General features: G+C 40.6%; 1 protein-coding gene across 1 annotated transcript in view; it reads right to left on the reverse strand.

Annotated features, from left to right (window-relative positions):
* Nucleotides 1-440: 440 nt before the first annotated feature.
* mllt3 (MLLT3 super elongation complex subunit) overlaps nucleotides 441-21,267 on the reverse strand; it is a 40,999-nt gene continuing 20,172 nt past the window's right edge. Inside the window, exons 5-14 of the mRNA XM_070855118.1 lie at nucleotides 20,861-20,899; nucleotides 19,257-19,385; nucleotides 15,739-16,320; nucleotides 11,177-11,246; nucleotides 10,069-10,122; nucleotides 8,050-8,188; nucleotides 6,712-6,808; nucleotides 6,503-6,571; nucleotides 4,650-4,721; nucleotides 441-3,220 (exon numbers count right to left, since the gene is read on the reverse strand). Coding sequence (XP_070711219.1) covers nucleotides 3,089-3,220; nucleotides 4,650-4,721; nucleotides 6,503-6,571; nucleotides 6,712-6,808; nucleotides 8,050-8,188; nucleotides 10,069-10,122; nucleotides 11,177-11,246; nucleotides 15,739-16,320; nucleotides 19,257-19,385; nucleotides 20,861-20,899 — 1,383 coding nt within the window. The 3' untranslated portion in view covers nucleotides 441-3,088. The remainder of the gene's footprint in view (nucleotides 3,221-4,649; nucleotides 4,722-6,502; nucleotides 6,572-6,711; nucleotides 6,809-8,049; nucleotides 8,189-10,068; nucleotides 10,123-11,176; nucleotides 11,247-15,738; nucleotides 16,321-19,256; nucleotides 19,386-20,860; nucleotides 20,900-21,267) is intronic.

The raw sequence follows: 21,267 nt of genomic DNA on the forward strand, positions 1-21,267 counted from the left end.
TTTAAAAGGAAAATGACATTTGACTAGTTTAGACTTTAGAAAAAAGAAAGAATCTTGGTGAAAATGGTCTACATGCTGTCCCATTCATCTCTCTGTGTATTACCACTGAGGGGGGGTGCCCAGTCAGAAATGCAGTCAGAGATGGAGAGGCTTCAACTTGAATTTCAGAGTCCTCAAATATACAGAGAATTGTTGTGGAAGACAAGAGTCTGCCAAGAAATCAAAGATGACACTACCATTAAAAATACATTGAACATGTCCGAAGATCTTTTTTTTTTAATAATAATTATATGTTTAAAAAAAACGTTTGCGCACCACGACAAAACACATAGAGCCACTGAAAAGGTGCAAAAGAAAATTGGAACCAAAAAAACTCATCCACAAGTTACTTAATAAGTCATCTGTACATCATACAGAATATTTATTGTATATCCTCAAAATACACAAGAAACCAAAGACAGAACACAGGGTGAAAAACCCTTTAAGGTCATTTGGAAAGGACCGCCACGATTTACCATCCTGACCTTTATCAGACAGGCAAAACTCTTAAAAATCAAAGACCTTCTCCTTGGAAAATTAATGCAGAGCTTTGATTTATCAACTCAAACTCCCACAAAATAAATAATCCTTTTTTTTTTTTTTTTTCCCATCCACCCGTAAAAGTACCTGTTATCCAAAATTCCCATTGGCTTTTTTTTTTGTGTGTGTGTGAAATGTACCCAAAACACTTCACATGCTGGAAATGCAGAAGAAAGTGGTCGCTTTTCTTTAACACGATACAGGAAGTCTGTCTTCCCTCTCCTCTTACAGGGCTTAGGGGTTCATTCTACAAATCCACTTCCCCTGATGGCAAAGAGATAACGCCTTTCTTTAAACCATTTCCTGTAGACAAACATCGGTAGCATCACACACCAACTATATCTATCAGCTATGCTTTTGGCATGTTCCATTGGACCTGTAGCAGAAAATAAGCCGGCAAAACAAAGCTTTCTGTAAACTGCAGCCAATGAGCAGGACCTGCTGCAACACATTAATCCTGGATTTGGTAAAAACTTAGTTTTTGATTGTATCATGAGAACTTTCACCTTAGTAATTTGTGCTCAGCTCACTCCAGCAGCCACTCATGTCTTACTTGATACAGCGTCTTGAAAAATGAGACTAAAAAACTGCCAAATGATGTTGCACTTGTATGAAGCGATACGGTGATGTGTTCCCATCTTTAAAGGATAGTTTTCTGAAACCTAGGCTCTTATCTGTACATATTTTGGGTTCAAGTGGTCCAGTACTTTGCCAAAGAAAGGATCCCTGCAGAGACAGACCAGTAAGATCCTTTCTGTTTGACCAGAAACAGCACCTATATTGTTATATTTAAATGTCAGTGGCAAAAACAAGAACTTTTAGTGGGTGTTCTGTGACGGACAGTCGCCCCGAAGGATTCACCGTTGGCAGCCCATTTGATGGCTGCTGGCGGAGGAAATCTACTGGACCAATTCCAAAACTTTTGAAACCAAAGAAGATAAAAAAAAAAAAAAATTGGGCAAGCAAATCTCTGCGTATGCAATTTTAAATTCTTCTACGCGTGTGGTATACAGATGTACCCATTAGCGCAATGAGTGTTATACATACATTCAACAAACATCTTTCAACCTAGCAGACAAAATGTGGGGATTTACAGCCACTACGTGTGCATTTTATTTCTTGATGCGGTTGGTCAGATCCATGAGGTGGTTTGGTTTTTTGAAGTTTTTTTTTTTTTTTTTTTAAAGAAGAACTACTGGGCGCCACTAAGACAGCAACATTTTAATACTCTACACAAAGGGGCTTCAAGTAGTCACCAAGGCTGTTTTTAGCTCTGCACACCGAAGGCCTCATTATGCTTCCAACAACATGCTTTTTGGATTGTCTAACGTCTGAAACAGTCATTCATTCTACTGGTTATCCCAAGCCAGGGATATGTAGGTACGCAGGCAATGTTCTGAGCTTCCAGCGGGATCTTTACCTGTCACAACACCGGCTCTTACATTAATTTGTGGTTTGTAGCGAGTGTGTGGGTGTACCTTAATCACTGATGCTGTTTTCCAAGAGCATTGAATCTTGTCTCGCCCAGGTGGTCCACAAGCACGGCCTTCTTACTGTGGTATTATTTGAGGTTTTCACTGCAATGAAGTGACTGCCGTTAACTTTTCTGATTACCATAGATGGGGATAAAGCTGGATGGGGCCTTGTAACCACATCAAGTCCAAATGCCATTTTTCATTTTCAAAATACTAATGACCACACCTCAAGCTGGATCCCCACACAAACTGACATCAAGATTTAGCTTCTGCACAACGCAGTTGCACATTTACGAATAGCATTCGCCAAAACAAAATAGATCACAAATTTCCCACGTGTCACACACACACACGTATTATGTCTTGAATGGATTGGAATATACATTTATCAGCTTCACCTGCTGAGGCAGTTTTTTGTTCCCATTGAAATGATTCAGTGTGACATTCAACTTCAGTTCAAGTCAGTGACATGTTTGCGTGTCGTAGTAATGCTTAACTGTCCCACAGATTCAAAGATATGCCAGTTGTGAAGTGCTTCAAACAAAGTCTCAATCAGCTGTTTCATTTTTTGCCATTTCAATAACACACACACACACAAACACACACACACCTGCAAATTAAATTCAATAAATAAGACTTACAATGTTGTAAGGCAATGCTGACCGTGCATTTGTGACACTGAACAACAAATCAAAAAACATACATGGTAACAATATGCACATTCATTAAGAGCAACAAGGTCACCATTCCCCACTGTTTTCCTATAAATCAAGAGAAATTTTCAAGGCTTTCTGGGTGATCTCCTGGTCGACAGGGCTCATCCCCACGACACCTGGCTCTGATTTCTGTAGCGGGACGGCCTCTTCGTTTAGAGAGCCCAGTCCAACCAGCAGGCTGGACACACAGCAAGTGGACCCAGCCATAGTGGGGCGTTTGCATTGCATCCAAAGTTGTAGTTTATTCAAGAAAGGAAAAAAAAATAAATCAAAAAGTTTATGTTGAGACAGCGATCCAGCAGCCAGCTGCTCAGAGTCTCAGGACAGTCCGGTGGTTTCCAGGTAACTCTGGAGTTTTCTTACTGTGCTTCTGTCCAAGGAGCAAAGGTCGAAGTCAAAAGTAGTGTTTGTGATGTGGAAGTGTCCGGTCTCTTCGATGAGGTTCACAATCTGGAGGACAGAGAAAATAGTTTATTTCTATTCATGTCTGTAATCGGGGCTCTGCTGTGACAACGCTCACGCATGCATATGCATGAAATATCTGGACAAGATAGATAGACTAGATAGATCCTTGAATATAGATTAGAAGCTGTGGGAGAAATCTGTTTCTACTTATTCAATGTTTATCTCAATATACAAAAATATACAAGACAAAAAATACATTAGGCATGTATCATTTAGTTATGTATATATAGAGCCTAGTAGATGTCTACACTGTATATGGCCATAGCAATTTAGCATCAAAATGTAGGAACAGACGGAGTTTTGGAATTGTTTTGGACACTTTTGACACAGTGAACCTGACACTAATGGCTAAATCCCACCGGACACATCCACTGCAATTCTACCAGAGGCACCACGCTGCGTTTCAGGAGCATCCCAGAAGTGGGACGGTAAAAATACACCCCTGGACTTGAAGCAGAACAGAGGAGATGACCCAAGCAGGTCACGAGCAGGAACGGCATAGAGTCTGGTCAAACATGCTGTTTAGGATTCATTTGAACTTGAAACAGCTACCAAACTCAAGGCGAGTTCCACTGTCTAAAGAAATGCCATCACGGTGCGATACAATACATGGTCCCCACTAGTGTGCAGGACAGGCTGCAGGCTAATCATTCCCATCTCTTGTAACAAGGACATGGAGCCAGTTGCTGAACTCGGCTGGATTAGCTTGATGACTGTGCAAGTGAAAGCTCTATGCAGGAGATGCTCTTTTGGATGGGATTTTGTCTTTCCTGGGAGCCAGCCTTCTTGTTAGGAGAGCAAGGCAGAACTTGGCAGCCACTACTGGGAAGACCCACTAATACAGTCATATGATAGGCCTCAAGAATATGAGCAAGAAACATGCAATGTCTTAGATGGAGAGGTTAACCGAATAATTCATTGCTTCCAGATGAAGCAGCAGATTGCAGGAGGGTTTGTCACAGATCACGGCTCCTCTTTTAATCCAGTGAAACTATGTTGCCGGCCAAAGGCTCTGGTGTGTAGCAATATTATGCTGAGATCAGTGAAAAGTGTGGAATGTCAGCCAACACATTTTACTGTGGTCAGCATTTGCTACGTATGTCTATATAACCAAAAGTTCTAGTCATGACATCATCCTGCATGTTGGATGTTTTAGTCATTTCTTACATGGTCTGTTCACCTACTTTCATTCATCTTGAATTTCTGGAACATTATTGTATGTACAGTACACACTTAAATATGTGAAATGCATTGTGGGGGAGGCTGAGACGACTCAGGTGGGGGGTGGGGGTGTGGGGGGGGTACAGCAGAAAGGAAATGTCGATAAGCACCACGCGACACCTTCAAGTCAAAGTGTTACACACCGATGAGTCGTTTACAGTGTGCATCGTTTCATGATCACACTCATACACACCTGTTGTAGTATATGACCTTCCCTTAGTGTCATCAGTCTTTTGTGGAGTTCCACTAGCTCATCCAGGTAAGCCTGGGAAACACACAGCAGCATATCATCAACTTTAGGACTTTCACATGACACTCTTACACAGAAAGACAGTGTATATGATCAATAAATATGTAAATAAGATTATGAACCTAACCTAACATTGGACACCAGCTTTCAGTACTCTACAACATACATCAATGACACAACATAGAATTAGATCAAATCATGTAATATAGTATCTGCCGAATAGAGCAGTCAACTGCCAAAGTTTTAAGCAGGTGTGAAGAAATGCTGTAAGAATGCTTTCAGAAATATAGAATTTAATTGTTTATTTTTATCAATTTACAAAATGCAAAGTGAGCGAACAGAAGAAGAATGTGAATCCAATCAGTATCAGCTGTGAGCACCCTTTGCCCTCAGAACAGCATCAGTTCTTCAGGTACACCTGCACACAGTTTTTGAAGGAGCTCAGCAGGAAGCTTGTTCCAGACATCTTGGAGAACGAACCACAGATCTTCTGTGGATGTTGGCTGCCTCAGACTGGATGATGTTGAGATCAGGGCTCTGTGTGTGTGTGTGGGGGGGGGGGCACACCATCACTTCCAGGACTCCTTGTTCTTCTTTACACTGAAGATAGTTCCTAATGACACTGGCTCTATGTTTGGGGTCATTGTCCTGCTGCAGAATACATTCGGGGCCAATCAGATTCCTCCCTGATGGCACTGATGATGGGTAAGTATCTGCCTGTATTTCTCAGCATTGAGGACACCATTAACTCCGACCAAATCCACAACTCCATTTGCAGAAATGCAGCCCCAAACCTCCACCAGCTTCACTGTTGCCCGCAGACACTCATCATTGTACCGCTCTCCAGCCCTTCGACAAACAAACTGCCTTCTGCTAGTCCAGAGCACCTGCTGCCATTTCCTGCATCACAGTTCCTATGTTTTCATGCATAGTTGAGTCTCATGTTTCCATGTTGGAGGTCTGGCTTTCTGGCCGCAGTTCTTCCATGAAGACGACTTCTAGCCAGACTTCTCCACACAGTAGATGGTGTACCTGGTCCCACTGGTTTCTGCTGGTTCTGAGCTGATGGTACAGCTGGACATCTTCTGATGATGAAGGGAAGTAAACATGATGTGTCTTTCATCAGTTAATTGGCCGACCAGTGTGTCTACGGTCCTCAACGTTGCCCGTTTCTTTGTGCTTCTTCAACAGAGCTTAAACAGCACATCCTGAAACCCGTCTGTTCTGAAATCTTTGTCTGGAAAAGACCTTGCTGATGCAGTAGAACTACCTGGTGTCTTGTTGCTGTGTTCAGTCTGAACATGATGACCTGAGACATCAAACTGTCTTCACCAACCTTGGTAGCAGAGTTTGGCTGTTCCTCCCCCAGTTTTCATCCTCCTACAGCTGTTTCTGTTTCAGTTAATGTGTTTCAACCTACATGTGAAACTGATGATCATTAGCACCTGTTTGGGATAATTGGTTAATCGTACCCCTGGCTTTGTGAAAGTGTACCGAGAAGAACTAATGAGGGCAAAGGGTGGCCACAGCAGATACTTATTGATGTAGATTTTTCTTCTGTTTGCTCACTTTGAATTTTTCAATTTGAATTTGTAAATCGATGCAAATATACAATTTTATATTTCTGAAAGCATTCTTACTTTACAGCAATTCTTCACACCTGCCTGAAACATGTGCACAGAACTATATATACACACACACACACACAGATATATACACACACAGATATACACGCACGTTTCAATATTTCATAATCTACTTTATAATGACAAACAAAACAAAAACCCCTTAAGTACCTTGTCACAATCTAGGTTTATGTTCTTGTCCTGCTTGCTGTGCTTGGTAGGACTCTTCACTTCCAGTATCTGACAGAGGGCAGAGTGAACACATCCAGTCAGAGTCACTCAGGGGGACTTGGAGCTGCCTACAGCAACACCTTGGTTCCCTTGTAGCACATTAAAGTACACTGACAAAACACATGGCACATAATGTAATATTATCTTACCTGGTTATTAGTAGTCTTTAATAATGGTGGGGCTTCATTGCGGGATGGGGGTGAGGGTGAGGAGCTGTCACTCTCGCTGCCATCACTCAAACTGACCCTGGGTTGTTTCGTCACAGAAGACAGACATTAAACAAATGCTTCCCTTCAGTACATCAAAAGACACATTATACCTCTTCAGTGAGGCTGCCTACGGGTCTAACTGTCTGGGAGAAATAAACCTGCCAACACAATTGAAACCCAACTCTATACTGTAACATAGCATATTTTCTGGAAACCATTTATAGATAGTAAAACTAAATGTTAATATTGAATAAAGCCGCATTTTTTGACTACTTGGAGGCAGCAGAACAAGCACACAAGCTAAAACTAACACAAAAGCTAACATATTATCACCTTGTGAAGCTGACATTGCGTTAGCAGCTGCCTATTTACACATCTAGCAGACACAGAGCAACATTAGCATTCATTTGGAGTCATATTTGTGTCCACCTGATAAAAATGAGTCCGACATTCACTCCCCTTTAGCTCTGGCTTTCTCTACCAACTCCTGAGAAGAATACCTGGCTGCTAAGTAAATAAATGCGCCACAAAGTTCACCAGCTCGTCTCTGTGTCTGTCTGCTGTGTAATGAGGGAAAGGCGATGTACAGCGAGTTTATCACTGAAAACAGCTGCCCGCTGCAGGAGAGCAGAGTTTGTAAAACCAACAGAATGAGCTAAAAAGAGCCTAAAAATCTGTGGAGCTGAGGAGAACTAGAGAGCTGATGATCATTCTTTGTCACCTTTCACAGAGACAAAGACATTTGATCCATTGCAAATACGGACATGTTGACTTGTGCAGCATTAAAAAGCAGGAAAGAAAAATCAAGGACCTTCATCACATTGGTGCAAACATTCTGATATGCCAAAAGGCATGGGTACCACAAGTTGGTGGAAAGAGTACACCAGCTGATTTGTGTGTGGAGTTAGTGAAGTGGGACGGACACCCGAAAACATAATTACTGGCACTCAGGAGAGGGTACAGTAAAAGAAATTGAGTGTAATTCAGACAAGATCTGACTGGAGTCTTTCACAGTGTGGTGATTAAAGCCCAGTGCCAAAACCAAACTTATTTTTGACTACATGCTCTCCATTCTGCTTGTGAGAACATGCCAAAATTCACTCCAATGAGAGGTTTTACACATCAAAAACCTGCTTCATCACACCACACACAACTGCTATAGTCTAGTTAAAATTCACATTAGTATTTGCTGCCTTGGTCTAGGATTCTAGTTTTGTGAAACAAATGTGTGTTGCACATGTCTGTCAACAAGCTGCCTCGCTGTGTCCATTTGCAAACCTGCGTTGGTGGTGTGTGAGATGTGTGTAAGCAGGTCGCTCTGTGTCAGAGTCCATGTCATTATCGTCGTCGTCCTCTGAATCTTCATCGTTGTCATCTGAGTGGAGATCCTGCATGACAGACTGCAATGGGCCCAGCACTGTGTGTGAGTGTGACAGAGGACAAGAAAAGACCACATGAGAATCAAGCTTTATTATAATAACAACCTCATCATTATCATTATTGGTATTATTATTAGTTCAAGCAGGTCATGCTGTGAGGTGGATGGATGGTAGGGTGTTCCAGTGGAGCTGTGGTGGCAGAACCGCTGCTGGTTTGATTCCAGGCAAGCCGGGGACACATTTAAAGGATAAGGGCGTCCTTATTCTGTTTTCTTATCGTCAACAAATCCCACAAAAAGACCCAACATTGTTAGTCAGTCTGTCTCTTAGCCCGTTCTGACTTTCCTACTGTCTGTGGCTCTCAGCTCCAAGCCCACTGGTTCCTACTGAAGATTTTAAATGGCTCAGTAATTGCCTAAAACATTACTCAAACAAGAGGAAATACCGTCTTTGTCTGGGGGATTAATCCACATCTGGTGCTCTGGTAAGTATTTGGGGCAGCAACTGGGGTATGTATGGTATACTGAAAGTGAGTAACACATCATCCAGTGCAACCATGTGGCTCATTGATGTCTTGAATAGTTTTCGGACAACAATGGAAGTGATCATTTAAGACATCATAGGGTGCAAGAGGACAGTCAGCTCTATAGCAGTAACATCAAAATGGAATTCTGGCTGTGTACATCACCACGATGGATTTGAAATTTGAAATGAAACAATTAGTATGTGCTTTAAGTACAGTACAGCCTCCAGCTTTAGGCTGAGAGTATTTATATCCACATTGGATGGAATGTAATTTGTAGTCCACCCTTTTTAAGGACCAAAAGGAATTGAGCATGTTACTGTTCAGCTATTCCTGGGACAGGTGTGTGCTAGTCCATCGTTAAAAAGCCTAGAGTTGATTCTACGTGTGGCATATACATTAGGATTCTGTTGCTGGTCAAGAACCAAAGACGCCGTCTAAAAAAACATGATAAGAAGAAGACTTAACGAGAGTAACTGCAGAGACTTTACCACAAGATGCAAAAACCAAAAAACTGACAGAGCAGTTTTCTGGAAGAAGACCTTGTGGACTGATGAGACACGGAGACGTGTACCAGAGTGGTGGAAGAGAAAAGGAACAGCCCATTATCTTATGCATACCACCTCATCTGTAAAACTTGGTGCAGGTAATGTTATGACATGGGCATGTATGGCTGCCAGTGGAGCTGGCTCCATCGTATTTATGCTGCTTAGGTTTAATCCAGTGCCTCAAGTCTAACTGGATGGCGCTTCACACTGCAGCTGGACAATGACCCAAAACACTGTCAAAGTGACCAAAGACTTTTACCAAGACCAACAAGTGGAATGTTCTTGAAGGGCCAAGCCAAACATCTGATCTGAATCCAACAGAGCATTGCATTTCATTTGCCAAAGGCAAAATTGAAAGCATGAAGCCCCTGAAAAGCAAGAACTGAAGACAGCTGTGGGTTCCAGACTCGAGGCATTGACTGCGAAGGATTTACAACCAAGTATCAAAAAGGACTACTTCATCAAATATTATGACGATTTGTCCAATTACTTTAGGTACCTTGAAATGAAATATGTGTATGGTCCACCCAGCGCCTGCCAGTACCATAAATCATAGTAGGGTCTGGTATCGGGTCTGGTTATGCAGACTTCCAGCTAACATCACTTCAGAGAGAAGCACGAGTTTTCATGTATGTAGACAAGCAGGAATTTGAGAAGAAAAACACTTTCAAATAGCACTTCAGCGTATGTGATAAAGATGATGTACTTGCATGATTCTTTGAGTTTTGGGTTGTATCTACACGGTTCAATGCACTTATTGTCATTTGTTTTGGATAAAAGCATCAGCTGAATAAATGTGATGTAATGTAAGGACGGCTGTCCTCACAGGTATCAGAGGAACTGTTACCTGTGTGGGTGGTGGCAGGAATAGCCACCCTTTTCCTGATGATGAAGTCCACCACTGCATCCAGAGAAAATTACAAACACACAAGCAGAGGTCACCCTCAAGAAAAGCTCCAAAATGCAAAAACAAAGTACCATGTTTTGGACCAACCAATATATTCTAGTCTCACGTGGCCCTCTTGGACTTCTTAATTTACTTCTATAGTACTTTAAACCATTTTCCCTTGCATTGTCTTTTATAGTTTTGGACATACTTCTTAGCAGTTATGATCACATACATGGAATATTTTCACTGCTCAGATCTGGGGGTTGCAATGGCTACGGACCTCAAAAAGGGAACCAACATAAACAGTCAAAAGTTGAACCTAATTATCAAGATCACTTTGGGAAGTAAAAAAGTTCAACCAAAGATAGTGCTCTGTGATATCTAGCCGATGTACAACTAAATGCTAGGATAAAGACCGAAATACTTATAATACTTAGTTAGCTAATTAATCATTTTGAGTTAGTTCCACTAAAAAAGTTGTTTCAGCCAATCTTTACCAGATCTCAAAATAATGAAATATTCACAAAACATTTCTTTTAACGAAAAAGATTTCAAATATATTGTAACATGTATGTCCGTATGGCATATTGCAATTGTTTCTTGTAATATTATCCTGTAATCTAGACATATCAGAGCTTTTGTCTTGTAAAAGGCTTTTGCCAAAAGTACATCATTATTTTTAGAACACTAAAGTATCACAACTTAAATCTTGAAATTTCCTGATTTTGTTATTCTCCAACAGCAAAGATCTCAGCAATGAAAATGGTCAGTAGTTACCAGAGCAATTACACTTTTCTCTGTAAAACAATTCAGCCTTTTTTTTGCTCAGATCACACTTTTTATTCTTGATAAAACCTGGAGAACAATCACTCATTTAGTTATGTGTTTAATGGACACTTCTTCTCAACTTTGAAATTTATGTTCAGTTAAGCATACAGTAACCAGGTATTCTACACTGCTATTAAGTTCTCCATATGAGCCACACTGGACCATCATGCAGATCATTTCTGGATTTAAAAAAAAAAGACAAAAACAGCTGTAACTTGTGCATGTCCTAGAAAATTACCTTGTCGTTTGTGGTGCGTGGGAGCAAAGCCTGAACTGGAGCTGGAACTGGCTGGACTGGGCTGTTCGGACTGGGAGGAAAAAGAAGAAACACGTGATGAGTAAAACACCCATGAAATAGACTGAAGTTCATCAATACAGTTTTGATAAACATCAACACCATCCAATATTTTGGATGTTAGACACTTTTTTCATGTTTCATATATTTAGTATTCGCTCTGCTTTACTTTTTGTACAAACCAGAGATACAGTGTATCCCCTACCATTGTACAGGCCTGGCGGGACACCAGGCCAACAAGACCCACCCACAAAATTAATGTTTATATGTGCCAAATATCGGCATACAAGCTATTTATTAATTTAGAAATAATTATTTGCCTCTGATGAGCAGTGTTCTGCATCAAGTCCGCCTTCCTCTCTGCACCCCCCACCCCAGCTCAGAGCGCTCCTTCTGTCATGAACTAGTAAACAAATCCGGGACTATCTGAATGAAGTAAGGGTAGAAGTAGTGGGATAGGATGTTGGGAGGGGGCCACTGGCAACCCAACTGGCCCACATTTGTTTTAAGTCGTGGATCACTGTATCCCTGTTTCGATCAATCATCCCTGTCCACTGATTGAGTGCAATCTAGAAAACATTCACCTTTATCATAACAACAGCATCTTAGATAAGATCCTTCTTACATCCTTTACTTGGACGATGAAACACAGTTAAAATGACTGTTTTTGTCAATGGAGTCTGGTGGCTTAGAAGAGAGAAATAACTGCTGTTTCTGCATTATGTTGCAGTCATTGCAGATCATTTTCTAAACATAATATTAGAGTGCTCTTATGGGGGATTCTGTTCAAGGGTTGAATAATTTTGAGACCGCAGTCGTCATTAAAAGTGGCATTTTGTGTTGGACTTGGACAAACAGCTTGTAATATTTGTTGTGTTGAGCTATTTCAATTGTTCTTGTTTGAGCTGTTCATTGAACACAGCTGAGGGTTTGTACATTTTGCCAAAACACCTATTGCAGTGGGGGTTGAATAATTTTGAGTACAACTGTATTTATATTGCTACTTTTATTTTTTAAGGAATATTTTATTTAGACTAGTCTGTCTTGCTTTTACCTCATTTTAAAGAAAACAATGAAATGAAATTCTCATCTGTTTTCCAAGGCCAAGCAGCATCTAACCACAGCTGGGAACAGGCTTGTGAAGCCAGGTTGAATGATGTGTGTGACACACTCAGATCAGCTAGAGATGGAGATGGGAGTTTAAAATATGTCACTGTGTTAGTCTAAAGGGAGTTTAAAATGCAAACCAAAATTTATATTAAAAGAGAAAAAAAGCGAGGCTGTGATTGCAAACCAGAGCTGTCCAAGAAAACAAAGTTGTGAGAACTCCAGAAAAACACAGGATGAAAAGAGAGAAGTGAGGACAAAAGGCAGAGACTTCAATAGTCGTCACCTCTTGCTAACAAACAACACACAGCTGGTCTGTTGGTTTATGGGACAGCTTCTTCAGAGTGCTATAAATCTTACCACTACTCCTTTTAGGGCTTTTGTCCTGTTTCACTCAAAGCCACCAAAGCTTCCCTCTTCACGGACAATAAATAGCCTTTAGTTGGAGTTCGCTGACATCAATCTGGCTTGTCTTAACTATCAGCACAGTTAGGACACCCAAAAAGAAATGGCAGCAAACAAGAGCGAACTGACCAAGAATATTCGGCTTGCTTGTCTAATTCTGCAAGGGTTGTCCAAACAAAACTATTTTAAGAATGATTTTATCAACTGCTTTGTAGTTTAACTTCCTGGAAGAAAGCCACCTGAAATGGAACATCTCATTTTCCAGCAAGATGTTTAGTTTCCCAAGTGATCAGTTTTCGATGTGGTTTAATGTCAGACGAGAATAACAGTCTGTTGTTCTTTTTTTTTTTTAAATAACATTCTACAACCAGTTAAAATTTGAATTGAAAATAGTTTTATATCACTATCCAAAATGAAGTATTTCTACAGAATACAGAGTTTTGTTTATTATAAACTGTATGATAAATGTTAATGTTATTCCATTGAATTTTTGTTGAGATTATTATAGATATTATATGGGGGGCAATCAATAAGACAACAGTGACTAATGAAGTTATATTCAGAGCACTACAACTACAGATTAGTAGGATTTGCGCAGACAGGAGTGTGTAGGAAATATTCAGTTTGAACACAGGTCAGACATGATTTATAGAATACCTCAAAAAGAGGACACATCAACTACGTAACTGTTGTACAAACACACAGATGAGCTAGTTTTATAAAGATCACACTGCATGTTACATGACTTTTGTTATTTTTGTATAACCTGAAAAGGGTACTCCACAATTTAACACTGTACTAATAGGACATCAGTTAGAGGGATGAAATAATCATGCAACAGAGATTTTCTTTTACAGTATTCCACGCATCCATCTTCCTTATCAAAACCTGACGCCTACATTACCCACAATGCACCTTCAGCATTGACAGCAAATGTAGCCCGGAGCCGCTAGCCTCAAGTAGAGAAGATGAGCAGGCTATAGAAGCCTGGTACACACACTTCTTTTTAAACTGCACACCCCCAGATCTTTTACGTTTTTATACTTGTCGTCTTCAGCCTCAACTGACGTCTACTCAAGTGACATCACTTGAGGACATTAAACAAATAGCTCCCTATGGAGACACAAAATCTGCGTTTACAATTTCTCTCAACTGCGTGGTAGAAGAAAAAGTGAGCCATTCTTATCTATTCACATGCTGGTCTTTTATCTTACTAAGGGAGACAATGTATTCAGACTCTTTGAAGTGCACATTTACTTGTACATTTATTTTCTATTGTTTGATAAAACACAATGTGTGGTTTTTTGTTGTTAATGTCCAAAGGCTCAGAGAAATGACAAACAGGTTTTTACTGGATGAGGCCATTATAGGGTTCATTGTTTTGTTCTGCTAGACATTAAACTTGAGTTGACAATATTAATCAATGATCCTTGTAATATCACATATTATAAGTAGTTTACCATAAAGGCATCAACAATGTGTGTCTCTGATTATGTAAGGTTTATACAAGCTTGTGCAGGTGACAAATCGCTCAGAGTGTGCTCACATTCAGCGTGCTAAAAACATGGTTCTCATGCCAACACACCAGCCTGCTTTCCCTTCATGTCATCACCTACTCCACATTTCCTCCTCTCTGCTGTTTCTGGCCCAGTGCTCGGTGGAAAAGGCTGAGATCAAACAAGTGGCCACATGAGAAATGAGAGCGGCCTTCTGTGTCGGCCCAGCGCTCGGCCACCGTGGTTGCTAGCCTGGGGAGAATCAAACACCTGGCATTTGTCACCCCACATCCCCTTTACAACCAGCCCGACCCGTGGTCCCTGCATGGGAATAGTTGAAAGGCATTCATGTTTAGCACAGACAAAAACACAAGTTCTGTTAATGAAAAGTAATAACTCCCCTGGCTAAACAAGCTACCCCTACAGAGAAAGACACATAAAGACCAACACTTTATACAAGCATCTAAGAATAGAAATGAAAACACCATCACATAAAAGAAAACTCTGTCAAGCACTGGGGTTTAGACCTTTCTTCCACCCTTTTTCTTTTTTGAAAAGCTAAAAGGATTTAAGGGGAACTCTAGGCTATTCACTGCTGATTCTCCCCTTTCTCCTCAGGTGTTGTAAAACCATAAATCTCTCTTGTCTACTATTTGGCTTTAAAACAGCCCTTCTTTATGGGGAGGCTCTCCAACAAATGTGTGTGGACCAGGCAACCCAGTCAAACGCATATTCATGAAAGGAGCTACTGTGGCCATCAAGTCTTTCTCATTTCTAGTCTTGAGGTAGGGGAATAGAGGAATACATAAAAGTTTAAAAGTAGGCGTATTCTACATCCATATTCAATTATATCCCATACAAATATGTTTCAAGTGTAATTATACAAAAATCATAAAATTTGCATCTTGAAATTATATGGGTGTCTGTGGCTGAGGATGTAGGAGGTTAGTGGGTTAATCCTTGGTTCCTATTTAAGTACAGGTCATTTACCATTTCTTCCTCCAGTTTTGTCCACTTTCTGTTTTGGCCACCCAGACGAGAGCAGCTGAACTCCCACCAAGTTTATTGGTGTCCACCCCTTCTTTGAATTCCCCTGCCCAACACCCCACAAGGTCCACCAGACCACCATTAAAGAAGATTCTCTCCCTGTTGGTTACTTGATTTTATAGCCCTTCCCCACTGAGGAGGGACTGACCACCAACAAATCGTCTCCTTTAAAGCCTTTGAAAAAATTGGATACCTCTCCTCTCCTACCCCTCCTTTCACCACTTCTTCAAGTAAAGTGGCCTGCAAGCTCAAATCAGTGAGTCCAATGTGCTGCTTCTTAAACCTCCATGATGATAAAAGCGACATGGGTCTACTTGCTGTAAGTGTATAAATCAAGTCAATCAACTGCTTTACTCTGAAGAAAGACAAACTTAATTTTGATTTGTACAGTAAATAGTCTTTTCTATAAAAAAACAAAACATTTAAAATCCACTTAGATCTTGTACTTACATCTGATCTGGTGGACTGATCCTCCACATCAGAGTCATTGGGGTCCACTAGTTCCTGGAATGGCGGCTGTGTTGACACCTTCCTCTGCTCTGCCTCGTCACCTTCTGGATGCAATTTAGTAGTTCGCAAGTGCGGCCTATCCTTCAAGAGTTTCTTATCTGAATGTCGAACGTCTGACTCGGACATCTCCTTCCCTGATGAATCCAAAAATCCCCTTTTACGTTTTTTGGTCACCTGATCGTCACCGTCAGGGGTGGACAGACGCTTGTTTGACCCTGACCCATGGGTCATCCCTTCAGTCCGATGCTCCCTGGACAAAGACTTGGGTTCTTTGAAGCCCATCTTAGGATTGATATCTCTAAGTGGCTGGTTCTCTTTGGGTTTCCTGGAAGGTTCTTTGGGGGCTTTGCTGGATTCCCAGCCACAGTCTCTGAAGGCACTTTTAGGCTCTTTCAAGTCTTTTGGAGGCTTTTCCTTGTGGTCCTTGGAGGGTTTGTGTAGTTTGGACAAGCTGTTGCTGCTGCTGCTGCTGGTGCTTGTGGCGGTGGTGAGGAGGGTAGTACCACTTCCTTTAGAGCCATCCTGTGTATACAAGTCAACAAATCAAAAAGATCCTACATTTTATGAAAACATCCTGCAGAACAATAGATTTCTTGGTTATTGGCAGTCTAAATCAGAACAGCATGATGACAAGTTAAGTCATCAACGAAAAACACCAAGAAATACTATCAAACATTCAGGGTGTTAGAGGAGAATCATCTAAGCTTCAAAAGAAAAGAAAAAAAGGAAAGCAGGGGCCCATTCTTGGCCTAAATCACTAGTTCAAACCCTACATTGTAACAGGGCAAAATTGTCTCTTGTTATCTTCTAGCTGGTCATGTTGTGTCGACTCTGGAGTGCACTTTAGACTACACATAAAACTTCTACTATGCATAGTATCAAACAACAAAGTGAGCAAAAACTAGGCAGCTAGGCCAAATGAAGATTAATCCACTGCCTTTTTACACAAAAGAAAACAAGCATGCCACCCTGCAGTTTGGCATTACCATCTGTAAAAAGACCTCTATTCTAAAAAGAAAATCAAAAGGGTCTTCTTAGTCCCCATCTATGGGCTTAAAAAGCAAATTCGGGGCTTCTTTTGAACAGTGCTGTTCAGTGGGGTGAAGGGGCCTTTTCAACAGCCCCACATGCCCAACTTTAAAAGTGGAGCGAAGGGCAATGTGGAGAAAGGAGGAAATGCATTCCTTTTAACGACAGGGGCCATTTGTCCCTGGGTCTCACCTCCAGCCCCCTTGTCAATATTTCATCAATGCAGTAAACCCATTAAAGCAGTCTAGACGACGGGGTGTGTTACAACTCTGCCCAACTACCTCTAAAACCTTTCATTTTGTCTATCTGCTTGTGACCCTGGGACCTCAGGATGTAAAGCTGCCAGCTCATTCTAAACTCCAGCATGCTCCTCCACTGCAGTGAACCCATTTCCCTCCCGAGGCAGCCCCACATAAAAACTAGTTTAGTGCTCTGGAGGCAGTGTGGGGGCGTGGTTTTGGGATGCAGCGCTTCTACCGCCATCAACATTGAAGAGATCACGGAACTGGCACTTTTTAACAAACCTTTCAGCACCGTGACATTGGCAGGTTAGCAGGTGACCCAAGTTCATATAAATCACTGAAGGGCCTCAGATAATATGTGTGGAACTAAAAGCATATCCTAATTACAGACATTGAATACACTTTCTGGAAATACATTCTGTTCAAGTTAACTAGAGAACTATATCTCTCTCACTCTCCATAAACACTTACATAACTACCTACCTATACAGACAATATGTGTGACAGGCGTACTTGACATAATAATACTCTTTAACATACCTTACTCAAAAACCTTTGCCGCCCACTATCATAAATAAATTCTCAACCTGAAACTGAATATTTATTCCTCACACTTAGTGTACATGTTATTATATGTTATTGTTGGTGGTAGTAGTATTATTAGTATTATATAATACATCTCACTCTGAATGTACATGTTGTTATATGTTATTATTAGTAGTAGTGGTATTATTTGTATCATTATTATTATTATTATTATTATCATTATTATTACTTTCGTGTTTGAAGTTTATTCTTGTTCTTTTGGAGCTGTGTGTAACAAAAAGCAATTTCCCCCTGGGGATTATTAAAGTAATTCTGATTCTGATTCTGATTAAACCGACATCTGTAATAATACATCACCTGAATAAGAGTTTCATTGTTAATCTACTGGACTATTTTTGTACGTCTACATTCACACAAATATCTTATTGAATTGGAAAATATAGTTTTTGAACCTCTTGTAAAATACTTTTAGTATTTACTTTAGTATTTAAGTTTACTGAAACTCTGTTTAAATATGCCAATGAAGAATTATCTAATTAAATATGTACTCATTTGCACATTTGCATACATTCCCAGAACAGAAATCTGAACACAGGATAAAACCAGGTTCAAAATACTTGCTTCATCTTGTTGACCTGTTAGAGCCAACGGTTTTTACAGGGAACTCCAGAATTCAGAAAATACTGTCAGCACCTTCCTTCAGAATATAGATAGGAATAAAACTCTGAAGTTTAGTGTATGTAAATGCTACTGAGGTGGAGATTTCTGGCTCAGAGTAAAAAAAAAAAAAAACTTTTAGAGAAAACTGCCTTTAAAGATATTAATCTAGGAAAAATCTACAGGTGGAAAAAATAAAATAAAAAAGAAAGGTGCCTAATGTTTATTTTGGATGTCTTTCCTCTAATCTGAAAGAAGACATGTTAGGAAAGCAAAAAAGCCCAGGACTCCAAAAATTACAAGTGCCAGTGAGCAGTAGTATAACTATGGGACTTAAATAATGGGGAAAATGTTAGGTATTAGGTAGGAGAGAGAGCGAGAGAGAGAGCGAGAGAGAGAGTGACCTCCTGCTCCACAAGTAATTCATCACACTGTGTTTAGACTTGAAACTGTTTCCACGTGAAATGGGCCTCTTCTAAGCTGGCTCTTAAATGACACTATTTAAAAGGGACTAAAAATAACACATAATGGAAACAACATGGCAGCTTATTGACATACATGATTTAGTGCTGCATAAGATAATGCCTCAAATCTCACATGCAGCTTCTAAGCCCACCTTCTTTTCAGCTGTCTTTACATTATTGTGTAAAACCTCTATGCAGACGTTTCAGAGGTTATTCGAGCAAAACATGGCCATCTTCAACCCCACAGGTTTTTCAAGGATCCAGAGCATGTCTCTGACTGAGTGGAGAGAGTGCTTATGGCTGAGAGGCAGCCAAGATATAGTTTGCTTAAGCCAAAGTTGGAAGTCTTTGAAATCTGAGTTTAAATATATTGGACATCTTAGAACCTGCCAAATATGTGGGGAGATTAGGGCCTGGAGACTTTGAAGGGGTAAAAAGTTTCAGAGCTGGGTGGGGCCGAAAGCAGAGGCAGAAGAGAAGGTAAGTTTAGCTCCGGCCTGTACCTGGAAACAACACTGACCTTTGACCCATGGAAGCTTTTGCTCTTCTTTGGGTCCGAGAAGGTGGATGTCAGCGAGCTGTTGGGAAGTGTAGGCAGCTTGAGGTGCTGGCCGAACAGGGAGGTGGAGCCCTCCTGCATCACCATAACCTGCCAGAGAGCAGACACAAAAGAAAACGATCAGAGGCTTCTTTAGTTTGAAAGATTTTGCTTTGGGTTACAGTTCTAAAGGTAAAAAGTAAGACAGGGTATCGAACTTAAATCCTTTGGGGTATCAACATGAACTATCAAAACCCTTTGAGTAAAGAAAGAGTACAAGCAGTGAAGAAGAGAATGGGTATCCCCGTCTACAGCCTCATGTTATAAAGAAGGAACCTTTGCTGTTGGCCTTCAATAAGCCCTTCAACATATTCATGAATTTATCTCACATTCCAATTCTATGCATATGTGTAATGACCATATACTTGCCGTTTTCTAAGCTATGCTAAGGTAACTGCATCATGACTCCTGCTCTGTGCTTCACACACAGACACGACACTAATGTTGTTCTCATATCCTCTCATCTGGGAAGTAACTGAATACTAATCATTTAACTTTTTCTTTTACATAAATTGCAAATTCAACAGCATAGATGTTTTGGAGCATATCTACTAAATAATACTGAGATCTCACTCTTACTGCACAAATCAAAACTAGTTGAGTTCAAATGGTCCTGTATGAAATAAAGGGACTTATTAAGAATGTCTTAAAGCATAACTATAGTATTTGTTAAACCAGAGCGCATATTTTAACATATTTTGGGTCCAAAATGACTACTAGGTACAAAAAGTTTTGGAATTAGTCCAGTAAATCACCTCAGCCAGCAGCCATAAATTGGGCTGCATGGTAATCCTTTGGGCCAAGTGCACCTGATCAAAGTATGTCTCCTAAAAGTGCTTGTTTTTGCCACTGACAGGCTTGGAAGTGTCTGACTACATTATAGAAAGGATGCCAACATATATAGACTTGTAAGACCTTTCATCCTTAACCACAGACAGCTGTTATATTGCTCTTTTCAAAACTACCAGACTTCACTGACAAAAACAGTCATTTTACCCCACACAGACAAACCAAACGATCAAGGCAGCATTTGACCACCAAATCTTGTGTTCTATGAAGTTGCTATCAATGGAGTCTGGAGAGCGACATAACCACTTCTGGTTAAACAAAAAGGATCTCACGTGTCCATCTCAGTAGGGATCCTTACTGCAATGTTGTAATGGAAAAAAATACAGAATACTTGAGTCAGCCTTTAAGAGTAATGAATCAGCTGATTGCCAGCTTCGATGCCAAATGTCTACACAGCACACATTCAAACATCTAAAACTAGCAGTGTTTACTGGAATATCTTGCAGTGATTACAGGGCAAGAAAGATGGCCAGAAGATCCAAGTAAAGACAATACAGCTGGTTCGATCTATACATGAATGCAGAGGTACATGATGTAGAGCTCCCTGCGTGATAAAAGTACTGGGAACTTTACGCAAAAGAGCATTTTGAAGCCACTTTATAGATGTGCCCAAATCTTTAGTCATGTTTACACAAGTCTGTTACACCCATGATCCCAAATCATGCTGGAAATCTTACTTTAGAGTCTTCTGTACTTCGTTTGTGAGGATCTCGTTGCTGTGTAAGAGAGGGACAACAAGAGACAGACAATTATTATCTACAGCTTAATTTAAAAAGCTCAGCTGTCCAAATCTGTGGAACTAGGCATGGTGAAGGAACTGAGTGAACTTGAACTGATAATGTACTAAGACCTTTTCATAGTGAGACACTCCTCCTGACAATGGAGAATGAGAGTTTGACATGGTCTGTGGTCTGTGTCAGCACTTGAACCCCTTTTGAGTCGAAGAAGGAGTTGTGGGGTAAAGTAAATAGAGCACTTCACTCCAATCATAAAACCTCCAGACGAGAGGGGTCCTCTGGCCAGGGCCAGGACTGACTGCACCCCACACTGAGGAAACAACTAGGGATTTCCTGAGCTGATCCTA

The sequence above is a fragment of the Pempheris klunzingeri genome, chromosome 23 (genome assembly GCF_042242105.1).
Source record: "Pempheris klunzingeri isolate RE-2024b chromosome 23, fPemKlu1.hap1, whole genome shotgun sequence".
Taxonomy (NCBI): domain Eukaryota; kingdom Metazoa; phylum Chordata; class Actinopteri; order Acropomatiformes; family Pempheridae; genus Pempheris; species Pempheris klunzingeri.